This window comes from Empidonax traillii, unplaced genomic scaffold, assembly GCF_003031625.1.
Source record: "Empidonax traillii isolate 1590-97213 ecotype Southwest subspecies unplaced genomic scaffold, ASM303162v1 scaffold936:size233247, whole genome shotgun sequence".
In the NCBI taxonomy this organism is placed as follows: Eukaryota; Metazoa; Chordata; class Aves; order Passeriformes; family Tyrannidae; genus Empidonax; species Empidonax traillii.
The window spans coordinates 105,046-122,115 of record NW_020956129.1 but is presented as its reverse complement, the minus strand read 5'-3'; the positions used below and the strand labels follow the sequence as shown (position 1 = coordinate 122,115).

Sequence of the window (17,070 nt, the reverse complement as noted above, 5' to 3'; positions counted from 1 at the left end):
CAGGCTGCTGAGCTGGATATGTCAGTTTGTCAGGGAGCTCTGTCACTGCACCAGGCACTGTGGGAATGCAGGAGGATGAAGGGACTCTTGTTTCCAAGGGAAAATATGTTTCAATAGTTGAAAGAAGAGTCAAAAGCATAGTTTAAAGGCTCACTGGGTCCTTGGTGGTTGTGGCTGGGCTGATGCCATTCATCCTCTGAACCACACTGGCTTCTGAATGTGATAAAGCTCAGCTCAGGTATTGCAATTTGGGTGTGAAACCAGGTGTTTTGATGTGTGAATAGACCAGATCTGACAAGTGTGTTTGACAGCCTCTGCCCTTGTCTGTACCTAGGCAGTGATTTTACCTCAGTTGGATTTGTTCGTTTTAATTTACTGGTACTTTCTTATTAGTGAGCTGTAACTACTGAGCTCCTGGAATCACTGCCCTTTCATTAGGTTAGAGCATGGCAGTCAGCTGGGTGTGGCTTAAACCTCCTCTCCTGCTGGAATTCCCCAGAGGCACCGGTCTCCTGACCAGACCTGCTTCCAGGAGCTGTGTCCTTCTGACACCTTCAGCAGTTCATCACCTGGGAAGGGTGGCTGGAAAACAACAGGTCTTCTGTGTTCTGACAAATATGCCTCGTTCTAATCCTCATTTCCTTTCCCCAAAAAGCACAGCCCACGGGGCCCTGCTGGTTCTGCCTGGCCAGCCCGGAGGTGGAGAAGCACCTGGTCGTCAGTATTGGCACACACGTGAGTACCCATGTCAGAGTCATGCTGAGACATGGCAATGTAAAGTACCAGTCTCCAATTTGAAAAAAACCCCAAACTAACTTTATTTGCAATCGCTCTTGGGTTTGTTTTCAGTTTCTTTGTATCTCCTCTACAAAAGGAATAAGTATAAACTCTTTAAAGTGAAGCGTGGCCCAGTTTTGCTATGGCAGCAGAGCTGGATTCTGGTGTCAGAACCCCTTTTGCTGTGCCAGCCCTATGTTACCATCTGGCAGAACGTTTCCAGCTAGAGCTCAGAGTAAACTGGGACTTGCTTTGTGTCTGGAGTCGTGCAGGATCTCCCTGGGATGACTGGCCCCAGGTTGGTTATGTACAGATGAAACAGAAGATACCTTCCAGGTCAGCATCTCATAGCACATCTTGGAGATTAATTCAATCACTGAATGAGTGATTGATTCATGCACTTCACTTAAAGCTATTGCTCCTCTGTAGCACAGTCCACTTCAAACTGCTACAGGGACAGGTTTATCCACAGGCTTAATTTAAAATTTTAAAAGGATTTTTGTGACAGAGTTAAGAAATTCTGGCTACAGTGGTGAAGTTCACTCAGCTGCTTTCCTGCAGACAAGGAATTCTCTGGCATTCAAAAGATACTGTTTTTTTGTCCTTTGGCAGTCCCTCTCTCTCATTCCTCTAGTAATTAATAAACTCAGCATAAAAAGAAACTCAAATAAAATTGCCAATAAACAATCCCTAATAAGCACCATAGAGGAGAAGACTCTCCTGTTCCTGAGGCTGTAGAGAGTAAATTCCCACAGCATGGAAGGGGGGATTCCTTGCAGGGAGTAATTGGTGTGTATTGTTTCACTCTAGTGCTACCTTGCCCTGGCCAAAGGGGGCCTGTTGCCTGACCATGTCCTGATTTTGCCTATTGGGCACTATCAGTCAGTGGTGGACTTGTCCTCAGAGGTGCTGGAAGAAGTGACCAAGTACAAGGCTGCCCTAAAGGAGTTTTTCAGAAGCAAGGGAAAGAGATATGTCCTGTTTGAAAGAAACTATAGGAGTCAGCATCTGCAGCTACAGGTATGGTTTGGGTGTCACCCTGGGAGAATATAAACTCGCCCTGAATATAAACCCCACGTGAAGTGAAAGAGTCACTTAGGGGTTTATTGTGGTGGTTTCTGCGTGTGGCAGATCTGTGAGTGTATCAGAACTGTACCAGAACTACCACAGAGATCAGAAAGGAGAAGGCAGCGCTGAGAACTTCAAGCTTTCAGTTTTCAGCAATTTGTTCAGCTCCTACAGAAAAAAAAAATAAATCATCTCATAAGTTTAAGCCTGTAGAGACGGGTGCTCCCCTGTCTCGTGTGATGAGGCTGAGCTGTACTGAGGGGCGCACCAGCTCCAGTGATGCACTGATGGCTTTCTGCAGGCGCCCTCTTTGTCTTGTCTTCTTGTTATGGAAATGCCCTCTCTCTCCAGGTGATCCCTGTCCCGCTGGACCTCTGCACTTCTGAAGACATTAAAGAGTCTTTTATTACACAAGCACAGGAACAACAGATTGAATTGTTAGAAATCCCAGAGCACTCGGATATCATGCAAGTATGAGGCAACACTTCACCTGTTCCTTTCCCTCTGTCCTGCTTTTAGGCTCCTGTTTCCCCCTGAGGTCACTTTGTGGGGTAGGGTTAAGCTGTTGGAGCTAGAGTAGACTTTATTTGGGGACGTTCCAGATGGATTCTGCTCTGAGGGAAATTCCCATGAAGAACAGATACATTGTTTCGCCAAAGATTATTCCAATCTATGTGCAGGGTTTGGTGAATTTATTCCTTCTGGTACCAAACATCAGCCCTCTTTTCAGCACATCAGTAGTTTTAGGTTCTGATTTTGACAGGCTGATTTCTCAGCTGAGAAATGGGAGTGTGGCCTCTTCCTCTAAAACTCTGCTCTACTAGTCCAGGGTGACCCAGCTGAGGTTAAGAATGACCAGACCTGTCTGACCAGACCTGCCCGTTTCTCTCCTTTAATGGCTGCGGTCACTGCAGAATTAAACCACAAAAAAGATTCCAGTAGTGCCCAGGGTGCATCATCCCCTGGTGCTCCCAGAGGAAGTGACCCATCCCTATGGAAGGGACTGTTTGAACTCCCACCATCCCTCTCCAGCAGGTCACTCTGAGGTGCCTGCGAAGAGGCACCTTTGCTCTCTGAAGAGAGGGAAGATAGGACACATCTGCTCTCTTCTTAGAGCAGTGTCTCGTCCCACCTTTGTCCATGTAATGTGTAGTCAGGCAGCACTGGAAGGGAGGTGGTGGAGTCCCCATCCCTGGAGGCATCCAAGGAACGACTGGACGTGGCACTCAGTGCTCTGGGCTGGGTGATGTGGTGGTGGTGATGGGTCCCAGGTTGGACTGGATGGTCTTGGAGGCTTTTTCCAGCCGAATGGATTCCATGATTCCCAACGGGTCCCGCCGCCGCTGTCCCTGCAGGTAGCGCAGCCGGGGATGCCGTACTTCTACGTGGAGCTGGACACGGGGGAGAAGCTGTTCCACCGCATCCGCGGGCGGTTCCCGCTGCAGTTCGGCAGGTGGGTGCAGCCCCGGCCCCCTCCCCGCGGCGGTGATGCTGTACCGGCGGTGATGCTGTGCGGTGGTGATGGTTTGGCGGTGATGCTGTGCGGGTGGTGATGTGTCGCTGCTGTGTTGCAGGGCGGTGCTGGCGAGCGCGGCGCTGCTGGCGCTGCCGGAGCGGGCGGACTGGCGGCAGTGCGCGGCCCCGCGGCCCGAGGAGGCGGCGCAGGCCCGCGCCTTCCGCCGCGACTTCCAGCCCTTCGACTTCTCCCTCCGGGACTGAGGCGGCGCTGCCGGCGGCGGCTCCGCGCGGGGCCGGGCGGTGACGCGGCAATCAAGGCGGAGAGCGGGAGCGGCGGCCGGGCCATGGAGCGGGGCGGGCCCCCCGCCGGCCCCGAGCGGGCCCCCGGCGGGGCGGCGCTGCGCGGGCAGCCGGCCGGCGCCTGCTGGCCCTGGGAGATGCGGGAGCGCCTGGGCACCGGCGGCTTCGGCAACGTGTGCCTGTACCAGCACCAGGTGGGGCCGGGCCGGGCGGCGGGGGGGGCACGGCCGGGCCGGGCCGGCTGACGGCGCTGTGTCCCGCAGGACTCGGGCGACCGCGTGGCCATCAAGTCGTGCCGGCTGGAGCTCAGCGTCAAGAACAAGGACCGCTGGTGCCATGAGATCGACATCATGAAGAAGTGAGTGCGGGCGAGCCGGCACGGCACGGCGGCACCGCACCGGCACGGCCGGGAGAGGGCACAGCCTGGGGACAGCCCCGGGACAGACAGCCCCGAACCGGCCGGGAGAGGGGACAGCCCGGGGACAGCCCATGAACTGACCGGGCGAGGGGACAGTCAGGGCTCGGTCCGCGAACCGGCCGGGGAGTGGGACCATGGTGTGGGGACAGCCGGGGACTACTGAGCTGCTGAACTGGCCGAGAGAGGGGACAGCTGGTGGCCAGTCCCTGAGTGGGCTGGGGAGAGGTGCCTGTACCCTGCGGTACCGTTTGTTTTAGCAGCCGGGGGGCCTGGAATTGCTCTTTTTCTGTCACGCTCCCGAATGTAAAGAATAAACTCTCCTTATGCTTTCTGGTGAGAAGCTCCGTCCTCTGTGCTGCCCAGCATCCCTCTCCAGGGTGCCACTGAGGTACTTGGGAACCACAGCTGGCCAGGTTGGGCCTCATGGAAGTGTTGGGATCTCACAGAATTGTTCCTTTGCCCTGTGAATTCCTCCTTCCTTTTGAGAGAGATCCCGGAGCAGGGAATGTTCTGTCCCACGCCTGGGAGCAGGGATGCTCCGAGCTGCCCTCCCCAAGGCCTGCCGTGCCCCTGCTGTTTTGGGCTTTACCACCGAGCTCCTGCTGTCACTTTGTCACCCTCACCTTCTTCCTGAGTGCCCTGACGCTGGGGGGAAACCGAGTTAGTCAGTCAGGGCTTGGTGATCCCTGTTGTGATCACCAAAAACAAGCACTGAGCCACACAGCTACAGCTGCTCCTGTGGGTGTACACAGAAGTAATTTGGCTTCATTTCCGTCTGGATATGTCATTTATTCCCAAGAGCAGCGTGAATTAGAGACGGTCGGGAAATAGCTGTTTGAATTCAGCTGGAGAAATTAATCAGTCCTTCCCTCTGTTTGTGGATTTCATCTGCCTGGTGCAGTTATAGATGGGGATTCCTACAAAACCCTTGGGCTGGGGGGAATCTGGCCCCACGTGCAAAAGCAGGCACACATATGTAACAAGTTTGCCAGGAATATGCAAGAATCCAGAACTTGAGCCTGGATCCCCATCATCAAAGTCCTGTACGTTGACTTTGAGACGTTGTTTATGCTCATCCCTGGTTTGTGTGGTATGGCTTTTATGCACTTGGATACCGGTGGGTACTAGTTGAAGAGGTCACATTTGGGGAACAGAAGCTGTCCCAGGAACATAGACCATGGTTGGATCGCAGTCTGTTGTCTCACTCTTCCAAGAGAGGGGGCAGAGTTCTCACCCAGCTTTCCATGTGCTTAGGTTGAACCATCCCAACGTAGTAAAAGCCTGTGAAGTTCCCGAGGAGATGAACTTCCTGGTTAACGACGTCCCCCTCCTGGCCATGGAATACTGCTCGGGGGGCGACCTCCGGAAGGTAACGCCTGCTTTGCTTCCAACATGCAGCAAAATCAGGGGCGTCATCATCGCTGTGTGTGTCACCAGAGCGCTCTGCTTTCCAGGGACAGGCGTGAGGAAGTGGGGGGAAAAAGCCACGCGTGGGAAATGAGGCTTGTGTTTGAGAAACCAGGGGGCAATCCCAGGGGCAGATACTCTTTTATCCTGGTGGAGTTTGTCATTTCCATAGCCTGGCTGCTCATACCCACAAGTGGCTGGCTTTGCTGCAGGGTGTCTCCCTCTTTTTGGAATCTGATCTGGTTTAGATTCACGTTTCCACTGTTACAGTGCTATCAGCACAGAGAAGGATCCTGTTAGCCCTGGACTGGGACCTCCAGGGCTTCCAAGCCTTTCCTGCTCCTGCTGACTGGGAACTGCCATTCTGCAAATTGGCAACATCCAAAAATAAAGGAACCTTTCAGCAGTTCCCTGGGCAGGGGGTGCACGGCCCAATAGAGTTTATGCTCCCTTTCCACTGCAGCTGGATTCAGGAAGCAGCAGTTTCTAGAGGGGGAAAGCAGCAAATCCCTGTCACGATTTGCTTGGAAATTGCCTCATCTACGTGCTCAGGAAATGAGCTCTACTTGCAGTGTCCGCTCACTTAATTTCTAATGAGTCCTTCAGTGTTGCACAGATCCTGGAACGATTTTGGAAGGCACCTCAGTCATCTCTAAAAGCCTCAAGTGCAGCAAAAGTCAGAAATTGCAGAAGCTGCTTGTTGACAGCTCGTTAAGACAGTGATTGGGGGATGGAAAATGTTGTTCTTCCCTGTTGCACTGTGGGTCTAAACATCTTTTTTCTCTGTTGCAGCTGCTAAACAAACCAGAAAACTGCTGTGGACTTAAGGAAAGTCAAATCCTTTCTCTGCTTAGTGACATCGGTGGGTAGTCTAATGCCTTTCTTGTGGTTTTTTTTTGGGGGGGTTGTTTTGGTTTTTTTAATGTGTAATGGCATTTTGCTTTGTCAGCTGACCCTGAAAAGGGGACTGCCAAGAACAGGGCGTTAAACCAAATCAGGTTTCTGTTTCAGAGGAAGGATTTGGTGTCCCTGCCGTTAACAGAGACCAGAAACTCACATTAGTGAGGTGTCTGTGGAATGGGATTGGAAGAGCTGTGGTCAGGTGTAGGACACCATGACCTTAATGTTTTGTTAAGGTTTTCTGTTCAAACCTCACTTCTGGTGATGCCAAACCACTTGTAATTTTACAAGGCAAAAAGCACTAAGTGATGTGAGAAGTGCCAGAGTTGCCCCGTGGCATCTCCGTGTCTTGGCTTTGGAGGGAAATTCTGTTCATTCAGGGTGACAGACGTCTGATACCACGTGGATTTGGGATCCTGCAGTTTGGAAAGGGAGCAGGCAGGGTGAGAGGGGCTCCAGATGACAGCAGTGCTCACAGGGAACCCGGCTTCCTGGACACCCTGGGAAGGAGGGTGATTGCCTGATGGAGGGTGATGTCAGGGTTTCTCCAGGCTTTCCAGGAAAGCCCCTTTTTTTTCTCAGTTCTCTCACAGATAATTTGCAGGAACAGGGCTAGTTTTGGCATGAGAAAGCATTTTGGAGTACTGGCCTCTGAGGGCTTCCAGTTGTGTGTCCCTGAAATAAAGAGCAACTCTGCTTCCTTCATCCTTGATCCCCTTCCACCTCCAGAACAGGGTTGGTTTCATCATAAGTTGAATGTCTTTGCTATGTCTTGGCAAAGATGTGAAAATGCAGTGAAGAAATGCAAGTTTGAGGCTGTTAAATGTATGAGTGGTGGTAAATCTTTGGGACTTGTTCCCCAGTATTATATTTTATCAGATGGATCTTTAACCAATGTGAGTTTATTTTCTGTTAAATCAAACACGTGTCTTTCAGGGTCTGGTATCCAGTATTTGCATGAAAACAGAATCATACACAGAGATTTAAAGCCTGAAAATATTGTTCTTCAGGATGAAGGTGGGAAGGTAAGTCAGGTGGCCTCTGTCAGTGTCATTTCTGGAAGGTGTCACATTGAACTGGACTGTGAATTTACTGTCAGCTTTAACTCTGTCATGTGTTGAAACCTCGCCATGGACTTTCTCCAAAATTTCCATTCTTTCCTCTTCTCAATTGTATGCTGTGGATGTCACTGTGCAGGGTTTGGGTTGTTTGCTTGGTTTTTTTCTTGGCATTTGCTCTTCTGATAAACTGTTAAAACTGTCTGCAGATCATCCACAAAATAATAGACCTGGGATATGCAAAGGATCTGGATCAAGGAAGTTTATGCACTTCGTTTGTTGGAACGTTACAATATTTGGTAAGACTTTTTTTTTTTTTTCCAGTGTCACCAGCTCTAGAGCTTGGCCCAGCCAAGCCCTGAAACCTCCAAAAATGGAGATCCTGGGGAGCTGTCCCCGGGGTGTCCTTTCCTCATGTCCATCCTGAACCTCCCCAATGGTTGTCTGGTGCTGTTTCCCCTCTTTGCTTCCAAGGGGAGTTTGATCCCATCCATCCCTTCCTGTGCCATGTTTGGGGGCTGCTCTCACCCTCCACAGCCAGAGCCAACAAGTCCAGCTCCTTCCCATCTCATGGGCTGGGAGCTCCAGGCCCTGACCCACTGGACAGCTGAAGCTGGATCTGGGAGCCACGCCTGGACACAGCTTTGCCTCTGCAGAAATTCAAGGAAATACCACTCTCAGAGTGTCTTTTTGTGATCCTTTTTAGGCTCCAGAACTCTTTGAGAATAAATCCTACTCGGTTACCGTTGATTACTGGAGCTTTGGGACGATGGTGTTTGAATGCATTGCAGGATTCAGACCTTTCCTACACAATCTACAGCCGTTCACCTGGTAAGGCACTTACTCTCTGGGAGGTGCCTCTGGTCGTGGTAACTCCTTCACAAGCAAAATTTGAACCGAAAAAACATAGTTATAAAGCAGTCTGTGTGTCAGAGGCAGAAAACAGGAAGCTTGGGTTCCTGTTCCGAGTGTGTTTTCTAAAGCTGCTGGACACCGGCACTGTTTGCTGCTCCTTCACAAAACTAACGCTGCCAGCATGTCCACGGAGGATTTTGTTTTGCAGGCATGAAAAGATCAAGAAGAAGGACCCAAAGCACATCTTTGCCTCCGAGGAGATGAACGGGGAGGTTCGGTTCAGCACCCACCTGCCACAGCCCCACAGCCTCTGTGGGTAAGTGTGTCCTTACCACGGGGGACCATTTTGGTCCTTCAAACTGAGGGCTCTTCCTCCTTCATCCCAGGCACTGGGGGCTCCTCCATCTTTCTCCTTTTGCCTCAAGGCCAGCGAGTAACATCTGCCTGATAACTTGATGGTATTGAATCTCATGAACCAAGAGCTTGAGGGAGTTTCTCCTTGGAAGCAGAAGCTGTGTTGGGAAAACTGCTGCAAGTGCAGGGCAGGCCACAAAGTTGGGCAGAGCCTCTTGAATAGGACAGTCAAGGAAAGGCCCAGGAAGTTGGGCTGCCTCAGTCTGGTGAAGAGAACACCTGCTTTCCCTTCCTTACAGCCCCTCTGCTTTAGTTTGATTGTAGAACCCATGGAAAACTGGTTGCAGCTGATGCTGAATTGGGATCCACAGCAGAGGGGTGGAGGTTCAGATCCCGAGACCGGCCGTCCACGGTGTTTCCTAATAATGGATCACATCCTGAATCTGAAGGTGAGTGAGGGTTGGTGCTGGTTTCAAAGGCCTTCTGAAAGCATCCCAGAGGACAGAAAGTGTGCTCTTCTTACAGATAGTGCACATCCTCAACATGACCTCTGCCAAGATCGTGTCCTTCCTTTTGCATCCCGAGGAAAGCCTTCATTCCCTTCAGAATCGGATTGAGTTTGAAACTGGGATAAGCACGGGAAATCAGGAACTGCTGTTGGAAACGGGGATTTGCCTGGACCCTCGGAAACCTGCTTCCCAGTGTGTTATTGATGGCGTGGTAAGAATGATTCTGTTCGTTTCATGTCTTTCCCATTCTCTGGGAATTGAAAATCTTAGGGAAGATCCATTGCCTGAACCTTCTCCCACAGGAGATGGTTTTCTCTGGGAGTGTAGTAACTCTTAAGGCCTTTTACGGGGTAATGCAAGAGATGTCTATAGGTAAATTCTGCCTAAATACTTAAATAATTGTCAGCAAAGAGTCCTTTCTTTCTGTGGGATCAATAAAATCAGTTTTTTAAGGCACTTACTAAGAAGAGAGTGCCCACAGTGATTAGTAGGAGCTGTTTGGGGTTTCTCTTGTTCATATTTTCTTCTCCTGTTCTCCCCAGAGAGGCTGGGACAGCTACATGGTCTATTTGTTTGATAAAAGCAGAACTGTCTACGATGGCCCCTTCGCTTCCCGGAGTCTGTCTGACTGTGTGAATTACATTGGTGAGTGCTGCACGAGTGCTGCTCCTCGTGGGAAATGAAAGAATCCACCCTGTCCTGATGGCAGGGCCCTGGCATCACCAGGGTGCGCTTTTAGGCCACGTATGGGAGCTGCTTCTTTGCTTGCTGCCTCCCTTGCGTGTCCCCTGAGATGACAGCAGTCATCTGCAGGACCTGATAACCCCCTCTGAAGGTTCATATACCCCAAATATGTCTGTGTGAAGGACCTTGTGTACCTCTGTGAAAGAAAAAGTAGTGACAGGGGACGGGAGATGCCTGCTGAGATACTGCATGTAAAGAAATGCCTTGTGACATGCAGTTACTGTTTAGTTTTATTTTCACTGGCCTGTCTGCACTGGTTTTCCTCATTTCCTTTTAGTGTCACTCTGGTTTATTCTGACTGGGGTTTTTTCCTGTGTTCTGGACTGCTTTAGTCTGGTGAATCTCATTGCTGAACCTTACAACACATTTACTGATATCCCAGTGTATTGACAGTTCCCATCTCTGTAGGGGAACACACAAAGTCCTGCATCTTTTCCCCTGAACATCTACGTCAGGAGTCTGGGAGGAAACGTAAACAAGATGGGAAGGTGTCAGGACAGTGACCAGTATCAATTGATTAAAAGGAATGATTAAATTCGCTTAGAGTTTTTTGGACAACCCCCCCCCCCCATGGTGTTTTGCTGCCCAGTAGCAGCAGGTTGTCACACACTCGAGGAAGCTGTGACACGAAAAGCCTGCACACACTTAAAAACTGAGCAGATCTTACCTGGCTTGATCCCTCAGCTCAGGCACCTGCAGCAGGAACGAGGGGTGCTGCAGGCCCTGAAGTTGTTGCTTCCCTGTGTTTCTCCTGTGCTCAGTCCAGGACAGTAAGATCCAGCTGCCGATCCCTCAGCTGCGCAAGGTGTGGGCGGAAGCGGTTCACTACGTCATCGGGCTGAAGGAGGATTACAGCAGGCTCTTCCAGGGCCAGAGAGCTGCCATGTGAGTGCCCGCTCACCCAGGGGAGTCACCGTGGTGCCAGCACGCAGTCTGCTGGCAGGGAAATGTGTGTCTCAGGGAGTTCTGGTTCCCTGAAGTTTTACAGCCCTCTGCTGTTCTGTACCTTGACATTATAGAGCATTCTGGGAGCTGGTTCCACTCCAGGAGTTTTAGTGTGTAGTGCCTGACATTGAGAAAAAAACTGGAATATACTCAGAGACTCACAGAATGGCTAAGGTTGACTTCTGGAAGTCCTCCAGCCCAGTGCATGCTCAAGCAGGGTCACCTAGAGCTGGTTACCCCAAACCACATCCAGACAGCTTTTAAATATCTCCGAGGATGGAGACTCCACAGCCTCCCTGGGCAGCTTGTGCCAGTGCTCAGTCACCCTCACAGTAAGGGAGTTTCCTCTTTTTAAATCCAGCTTGACATGTGCTGTCCTTGTTTCATCTGCCAGGCTCAGCCTCCTTCGCTACAACGCCAACCTGATCAAAATGAAGAACAACATGGTCTCGGCGTCCCAGCAGCTGAAAGCAAAGCTGGAATTCTTTCACCAGAGCATTCGCCTCGACCTGGAGAGGTACAGTGACCAGATGGCTTATGGAATATGTAAGTATTGGGGAATACCTGCCTGGAGTCTTGTCTGATGCTGGAAAGGGTCAGACTGACAATGGGTGGCATTGTGGGTGTATTTTACCTCGGGTGGATGCAGGAAGAAGGGTTTGGCAGAAGCAAAGGCAGGAGGATAAAAAGCAGGCCGTTTTTGGTGACCTTCAGTGACAGTGAGACAGGTGGTCAGCTGTTCCCCGCTGAGAACCAAGGGCATGGGAGCATAAATAGTGCTGGTGATGTAAATGTTTGCTATTTATTCACTCAGGGTCTGACTTCTTTGGAGTTGTCACCGGGCAGCAAGGGCAGGGCAGGGCAGGGCAGAACTGCTGCTCTTGCTGACAGCGGAAGGGCTGCTGTGCTTGATATCCAGAGGTGCCATTTGCCAGGATGAGAGATGGGCTGGAAAAGCACCAGCTACATTTTTAATGTCCCAGAAGTGTCTGTTCAGGGGAGAACAGCAAGATTTACGTATAGTTTGGATTATATGGCTAAAAACTGCAGCTTGAGCCAAAAACGATGACTGGGCTGAAGGATGATGATGATGATGGAAAATGGAAAGACTCGGTGAATTGGTTTTGGACAGTCTGTGTTCAATCAAAAGTGGCAGTTGTTGAGCTTAATGGTGGAGTTTAAAGACTCAGACTCGTTTTAGGGCAGTGATTGCAAACAGTGGAATCCTACCAAAGGCTTTGTGTGGGAGTTAAGGTCGAGCACAGAGTTATCGTGCTCTTTGTGTTCACACTCAAGGGATACCTGTAAAGTCCAGGTCTTGCTTTATTTTTGTGTCTGTACCCTGTTAAAAATTAACAACTCTCTTCTCTTAAGCTTCAGAGAAGATGCTCAAAGCCTGGAAGGAAATGGAAGAGAAAGCCTCTCAGTGTGCACAGGTAGGAGCACAGACATAAAGTTCTGGCATCCTGCAAGTAAATGAGCAAATTAGTTTTTAATAAGAGCCATCCTTAAGAAAGTTAGAGCAAAATTAGAGCTTTTGCATTGGCTCTTGCAGTAATCCAGAGCACTGTGATTAAATAAAAGTTAAATAAAAATCCCAGACATTATTAGGAAGACAATAAATTACATTGCTTATTTCTTGCCTCTGTGTAGGAATAGACTGGGTAGTTCAGGTTCTGGGTTCCATTGCCTGTCTTCTTTTAAGTCAAAAGGCTCTTGGAGCCTTGATTCTGCTTTGCTCATATGATGAAGATGGGGGAAATTGGGATTCCCACCCAAATTTGCCCATTAGCTCTTTAAATCTTATTTTTCCTTGTCAGGGAGCAAGAAAGATAAAAGGGAGGCTGCTTCTAGCAGGATAATTCAAAGCTGTCTCTGGCTGTCTCCAGACAACCAGGAACCTCAACAAATATTTACTTTGCAGGCCATCAGAACTATGTTCTGTCATTCACACTGTGTCCATCTGTCAGGCATGGAAAATGTTTCCCTCTGTGATACACAGGGGTATCTCAGTCTGTTTGGAAGGAAGCTTAACTTGTGTGAATTCCAGACACACAGAGAGAGCTGATTTAAAAAGAAACTGATTTTTCTGAGGAAAACTGAGAACGACCACCTCAACTATCGTAGCAGCTCTCCAAGGAGGCAGCCCATTATCCAAACAGGTGTTCGGGGGAATTTTATCTGCTTGATTTCTCCCCTCCCTCAGTGTGATCTGAACCTCCATTTTTGCCATTAGGCTGAAGATATCGGGTATCTGGATGAGCAGATCATGGCTCTGCACACAGAAATCGTGGAGCTGCAGAAGAGTCCCTATGCCAGGCGCCAGGGAGAGGTCATGGAGAGCCTGTAAGTCCTCTGCTTCTTATTTTTATGGTCCATAAATGGATATTCTGTATTTTTGGGAGGGTTTTTTTTTCCCCCTCTGTTGCTGGTTCCCTCAGCACTTTTGAAATGCAAACTGCCTGTGCAGTGTGATTGGTTCTAGATCATTTTGCCACTGGAGGGGAAGGTCCCACCCCTTGTGGGACGCTTCTCTGTCACTCATCTATGAAGCCTCATCTCCCAAGAGGCTGTGCCAAAGACATATCCTGGTCTCACCTCAGGATTTCCTTTTCCTTTGGAGAGGGGTGACTTTTGTAGTGCTGAGTGAGAAAGCCACGAGATCATTGTAAAACCCTGCCAAATATCTTCAGTGCATTTTCAAAGCGAGGGTAAATATCACTTGTGGGTACTGGAATATTTGGAAATTGATTTTTTTGTTGTTGTTGGTTTGTTTAAAGTATTAGAATATGAAAGAGCTAAGTGGGAAGAAGAGAAACAATGTCCTCTTGTCTGACACAACTGTCTCTTTCCATTTGCAGAATGTGAGTAAGATTCAAGCAAAGAAATGCAGAACAGGAACAAGAATTTCTCAGGCAGCTGTGCAGTTACAGTTACAAAAATGAAGTTTAATAACTTAAGGATATCAGGGAAAGAAAACACAGCTGGGGCATGTGAAAATTTGAAACTGAAAATAACCTCCCCCTAGTGTGGTTTTATGAGAAGAAAATGCATAATTCAGAGAAAAAAAAAAGAGGGACAGCTTCTAGGGAAGTGTTGGATTCCACCACAGAGCATCCCTGTGTCCCAAAAGTCATGCTCGTGTAGGAGCTGTAAGGGAAGGTGGCATCTCCAAGGTCTGAGGTTCAGAAAGGCAGCACTTCATTGCAATGCTTTTGTTTTTTTTTTCTTGAGTCCCCCCTCTTGTTTGACACGTCTGAATCATGTTCTTCTTTTTAAAGGGAACAGAGAGCCATAGACTTGTACAAGCAATTAAAAACAAGACCTCCAGGTATGGAAGGAGATGGTTGAAAGGCTCTTTCACACTTGTACCCCACGATTAAGTTTTCTGACCTCGAATCCAGAAAACACTGGGTTTGATTTGACTGATGTGGTGGTTGCTGGCCCTTCCAGATCACGCCTACAGTGACAGCACAGACATGGTGAAGATCATTGTGCAGACAGTCCAGAGCCAAGACCGAGTCCTCAAGGAGCTCTTTGGCCATCTCAGGTACTTCGTGCACACAAAAAAACCCCAAACAGATGCAACTTGGCAGCATTTGTGGCTTTGTAGTAGGAAAGGAGAGTGAAAATCATAGAGGTCAGAGCCCAAAAGCTCCATCCCTGTTTCTCGTGCCAATATTAATTCTGCTTCCCTGTGCTGAATTTCCACTTTTTCAAAACTTGTAACTGATGTTTGTGGATAATGGGGCAGGGGATGAGAATGGAATGGCTTGCACTGTTAGGATCCAGGAGTTCACTTTGAAATGAGTGCTTAAGTTGGGATTGAAATCTTAAGTTAAAAAAAAAAATAGCATAAGAGCTGAGAAGATATCACAGGGGTTTGTTCACTGATTCTTTGGGTATCTTGAATCCCAAGGTGAGGTTTTTGATTTTGAAGTGACTTTTGTGCTTGGTTTTCATTCCAGCAAGCTGTTGGGCTGTAAGCAGAAGATCATTGACTTGCTTCCCGAGATTGAAGTGGCTCTGAATAACATCAAGGAAGCTGACAACTCAGTGATGCAGATGCAGGGAAAAAGGCAAAGGGAGATATGGCATTTGCTGAAAATTGCTTGTGTAAGTAGCTGTTGGATTGCCTGTTTGCTTTTCCTTCCAGAGCAGAGCCAGGAGACATCAAAGGAAACCCGGAGGAGACCAAAAAGGCACAACTGCCACACCCTCGTTGATTTTTTTTCTACAGAGAAGGGCAGTGTGAGATGGTAAAAGCAAAAGCTAAAGAGGTGCTTTCCTGCTTAGCTGAGGGTGTTTTAAGGCTATACTGCTCATTTTGCATTAGTTACAGAGACCTGCAGCTGAGGCCATCTCCCAATTCCCACATGTGAGGGCTGTGTTGGTGTTACAAATAGTGCTCATGTGTAACCTACAGAAGAGTGAACCCTAAATCCTGCCTTTGTCCCTCACAGCCCATGGATTTGTGTCTTCCAGACTCAGAGCTCCTCCCGCTCCCTGGTCAGCTCCAGCCTGGAAGGGCCGGCCTCGACTCCCGCAGCCGCCTGGCTCCCGCAGGGCACCTCAGGGAATGCCCCTGCCCACCCTCTGTCCTCGCTGCCAGCTCCCCAGGAAGGGTAGGAATGCTGGGCAAGGAGAATCCTGCTCTCTGCTGCTCAGGGGCCTGAGGGCACGGCCTCTCCCCTCCACCCACGGGCTGGGCTCGGGATATGCTGGGAAGGCAGGTTTTGACACACTCTGAAGGCTAAACTGTCCCAGCTCCTGACTGGAGTCACAGGAGCTCACCTCTGGCAAGTCCCAGATAAATCAGGCCATGCTGAGTCCTTGAAACTGCTGTGGTTTCAAAAAGTCTCAGTCAGAGTGGGGGGCTGGAGTTTGGGTCAGTCCTAAGCAATCCATCTGGTTGCTCTTCCTTGCGGTTGGATTTGTTTATCCTACACCAGGGTATCTCCTACCACTGCACAGGACTACAAATCAGCTTACTGGGGTTGTTTGGATTGGGGTTTGGGTTTTTTTTTTCACCTTCTGATGTTACTTTTGGTGGCTGAAATCTTGTCCTCTTTTGCTTTTTTTTTTTTTACCCCCCCGCAGGGAAAATTTTGCTGATGTGATACAGGAGAATGTGAATTACCTGGAACTCTTCAGCAGCATCTTGCAGGAGGTGAGGCAGGAGCAGAACAGCATGATGGTAAGTCTGGTGGGGAATCGGGAATTTCCCCCCGTCCTGGTTTTTAGGAGCCACATCAGGGTGCTCTGGGGATGTGGAGAACTCCTGGAGCAGGAGGAGGGAGCACTCGGTGCTGGTGTCAGCTGTTCTCTGGGACTCTGGGCTGGTAGATCCTGCTCAGAATGCTGGTTGCATTCCCAGCTGGAGGGTCCTGGTTTGTGTCCCAGCACTGGGGTGGGCAGGGCTCACTTTTTCAGAGCCCTTTTGGGCGATGAACCAAAAGTCTTGTTGTGGCAGAGGTGGAACTTTGGAGAGTACTGAGAGCCGTGGAACGGTTTGGATTGGAAGGGGCCTTAAAGCTCATCCAGTCCCACCCCCTGCCATGGGCAGGGACACCTTCCACCAGCCCAGGTTGCTCCAACCTGGACTTGGACAATTCCAGGGATCCAGGGGCAGCCACAGCTTCTCTGGGCAACCTGTGCCAGGGCCTCCCCACCCTCAGAGGGAACCATTTCTCCCCATATCCCATCTAACCCTGCCCTCTGGCAGTGGGAAGCCATTCCTCCTTGTCCTGGCACTCCAGGCCTTCGTCCCAAGTCCCTTTGTGGTGAGGTGAAGGTTCTTTAGGCCAAGCAGAAAATCCCTGCCGGCCTCCCCCATTCTGTGCTTCTGGGATTTGGGATATGCTGTGCTTTGTGAACTCCTGGGAGCATCACAAAAGACCCATACCCGGCAGCTGGATCCTGCACTCAGCTGTTCCCCTGCTTTCCTTGCAGAGTTTCGACTGGAGCTGGCTGAAGTAGCCACAGGAGTCGCGGTGCTGCATCTCCCAAGTGCCTCCCGTGTGGGCCCCGGGCCGTGGGTCACCGCGTGTCCCGCAGCCTTTGCCGAGCTGCTTCCGGAGGTGCCTTCACCTCCCGGGCGGGGATTTATCCGCAGTGCCTTCCTCACCCACCGGCCGCGCCTGCGGGGGAGCGGCGAGGGCCCGGCCCGTGGAGCGCCCTCGGGGCGGGGGTCGCGGGCGTGTGCCGCCGCTGCCGCGTGTCGCGTGAATGTATAGCGCGTGTATATGTAATAAACCGTGCGGACGGATGGACGGAC

At 50.1% G+C, this 17,070-nt stretch overlaps 2 protein-coding genes and 1 non-coding gene across 3 annotated transcripts in view; all 3 read left to right on the top strand.

The window, feature by feature from the left end:
- The window catches only part of CWF19L1 (CWF19 like cell cycle control factor 1), a 7,924-nt gene extending 4,296 nt beyond the window's left edge, over nucleotides 1–3,628 (top strand). Inside the window, exons 10-14 of the mRNA XM_027903120.1 lie at nucleotides 656–735; nucleotides 1,588–1,797; nucleotides 2,197–2,316; nucleotides 3,201–3,298; nucleotides 3,420–3,628. Coding sequence (XP_027758921.1) covers nucleotides 656–735; nucleotides 1,588–1,797; nucleotides 2,197–2,316; nucleotides 3,201–3,298; nucleotides 3,420–3,564 — 653 coding nt within the window. The 3' untranslated portion in view covers nucleotides 3,565–3,628. The remainder of the gene's footprint in view (nucleotides 1–655; nucleotides 736–1,587; nucleotides 1,798–2,196; nucleotides 2,317–3,200; nucleotides 3,299–3,419) is intronic.
- Nucleotides 1,882–2,021, top strand: LOC114067589. Its single transcript, XR_003573420.1, has one exon. It is a non-coding gene; the product is annotated as a small nucleolar RNA SNORA12 (small nucleolar RNA).
- On the top strand, nucleotides 3,622–17,070 carry CHUK (conserved helix-loop-helix ubiquitous kinase). Its single transcript, XM_027903115.1, has 21 exons — nucleotides 3,622–3,797; nucleotides 3,867–3,961; nucleotides 5,276–5,390; nucleotides 6,221–6,290; nucleotides 7,265–7,353; nucleotides 7,596–7,685; nucleotides 8,093–8,217; nucleotides 8,450–8,557; nucleotides 8,909–9,044; nucleotides 9,121–9,315; nucleotides 9,647–9,749; nucleotides 10,610–10,733; nucleotides 11,188–11,339; nucleotides 12,168–12,229; nucleotides 13,030–13,139; nucleotides 14,075–14,124; nucleotides 14,247–14,343; nucleotides 14,762–14,909; nucleotides 15,279–15,418; nucleotides 15,894–15,990; nucleotides 16,746–17,070. The coding sequence occupies exons 1-21, from the start codon at nucleotides 3,648–3,650 to the stop codon at nucleotides 16,770–16,772; spliced, it is 2,283 nt and encodes a 760-aa protein (XP_027758916.1). The 5' UTR covers nucleotides 3,622–3,647; the 3' UTR covers nucleotides 16,773–17,070.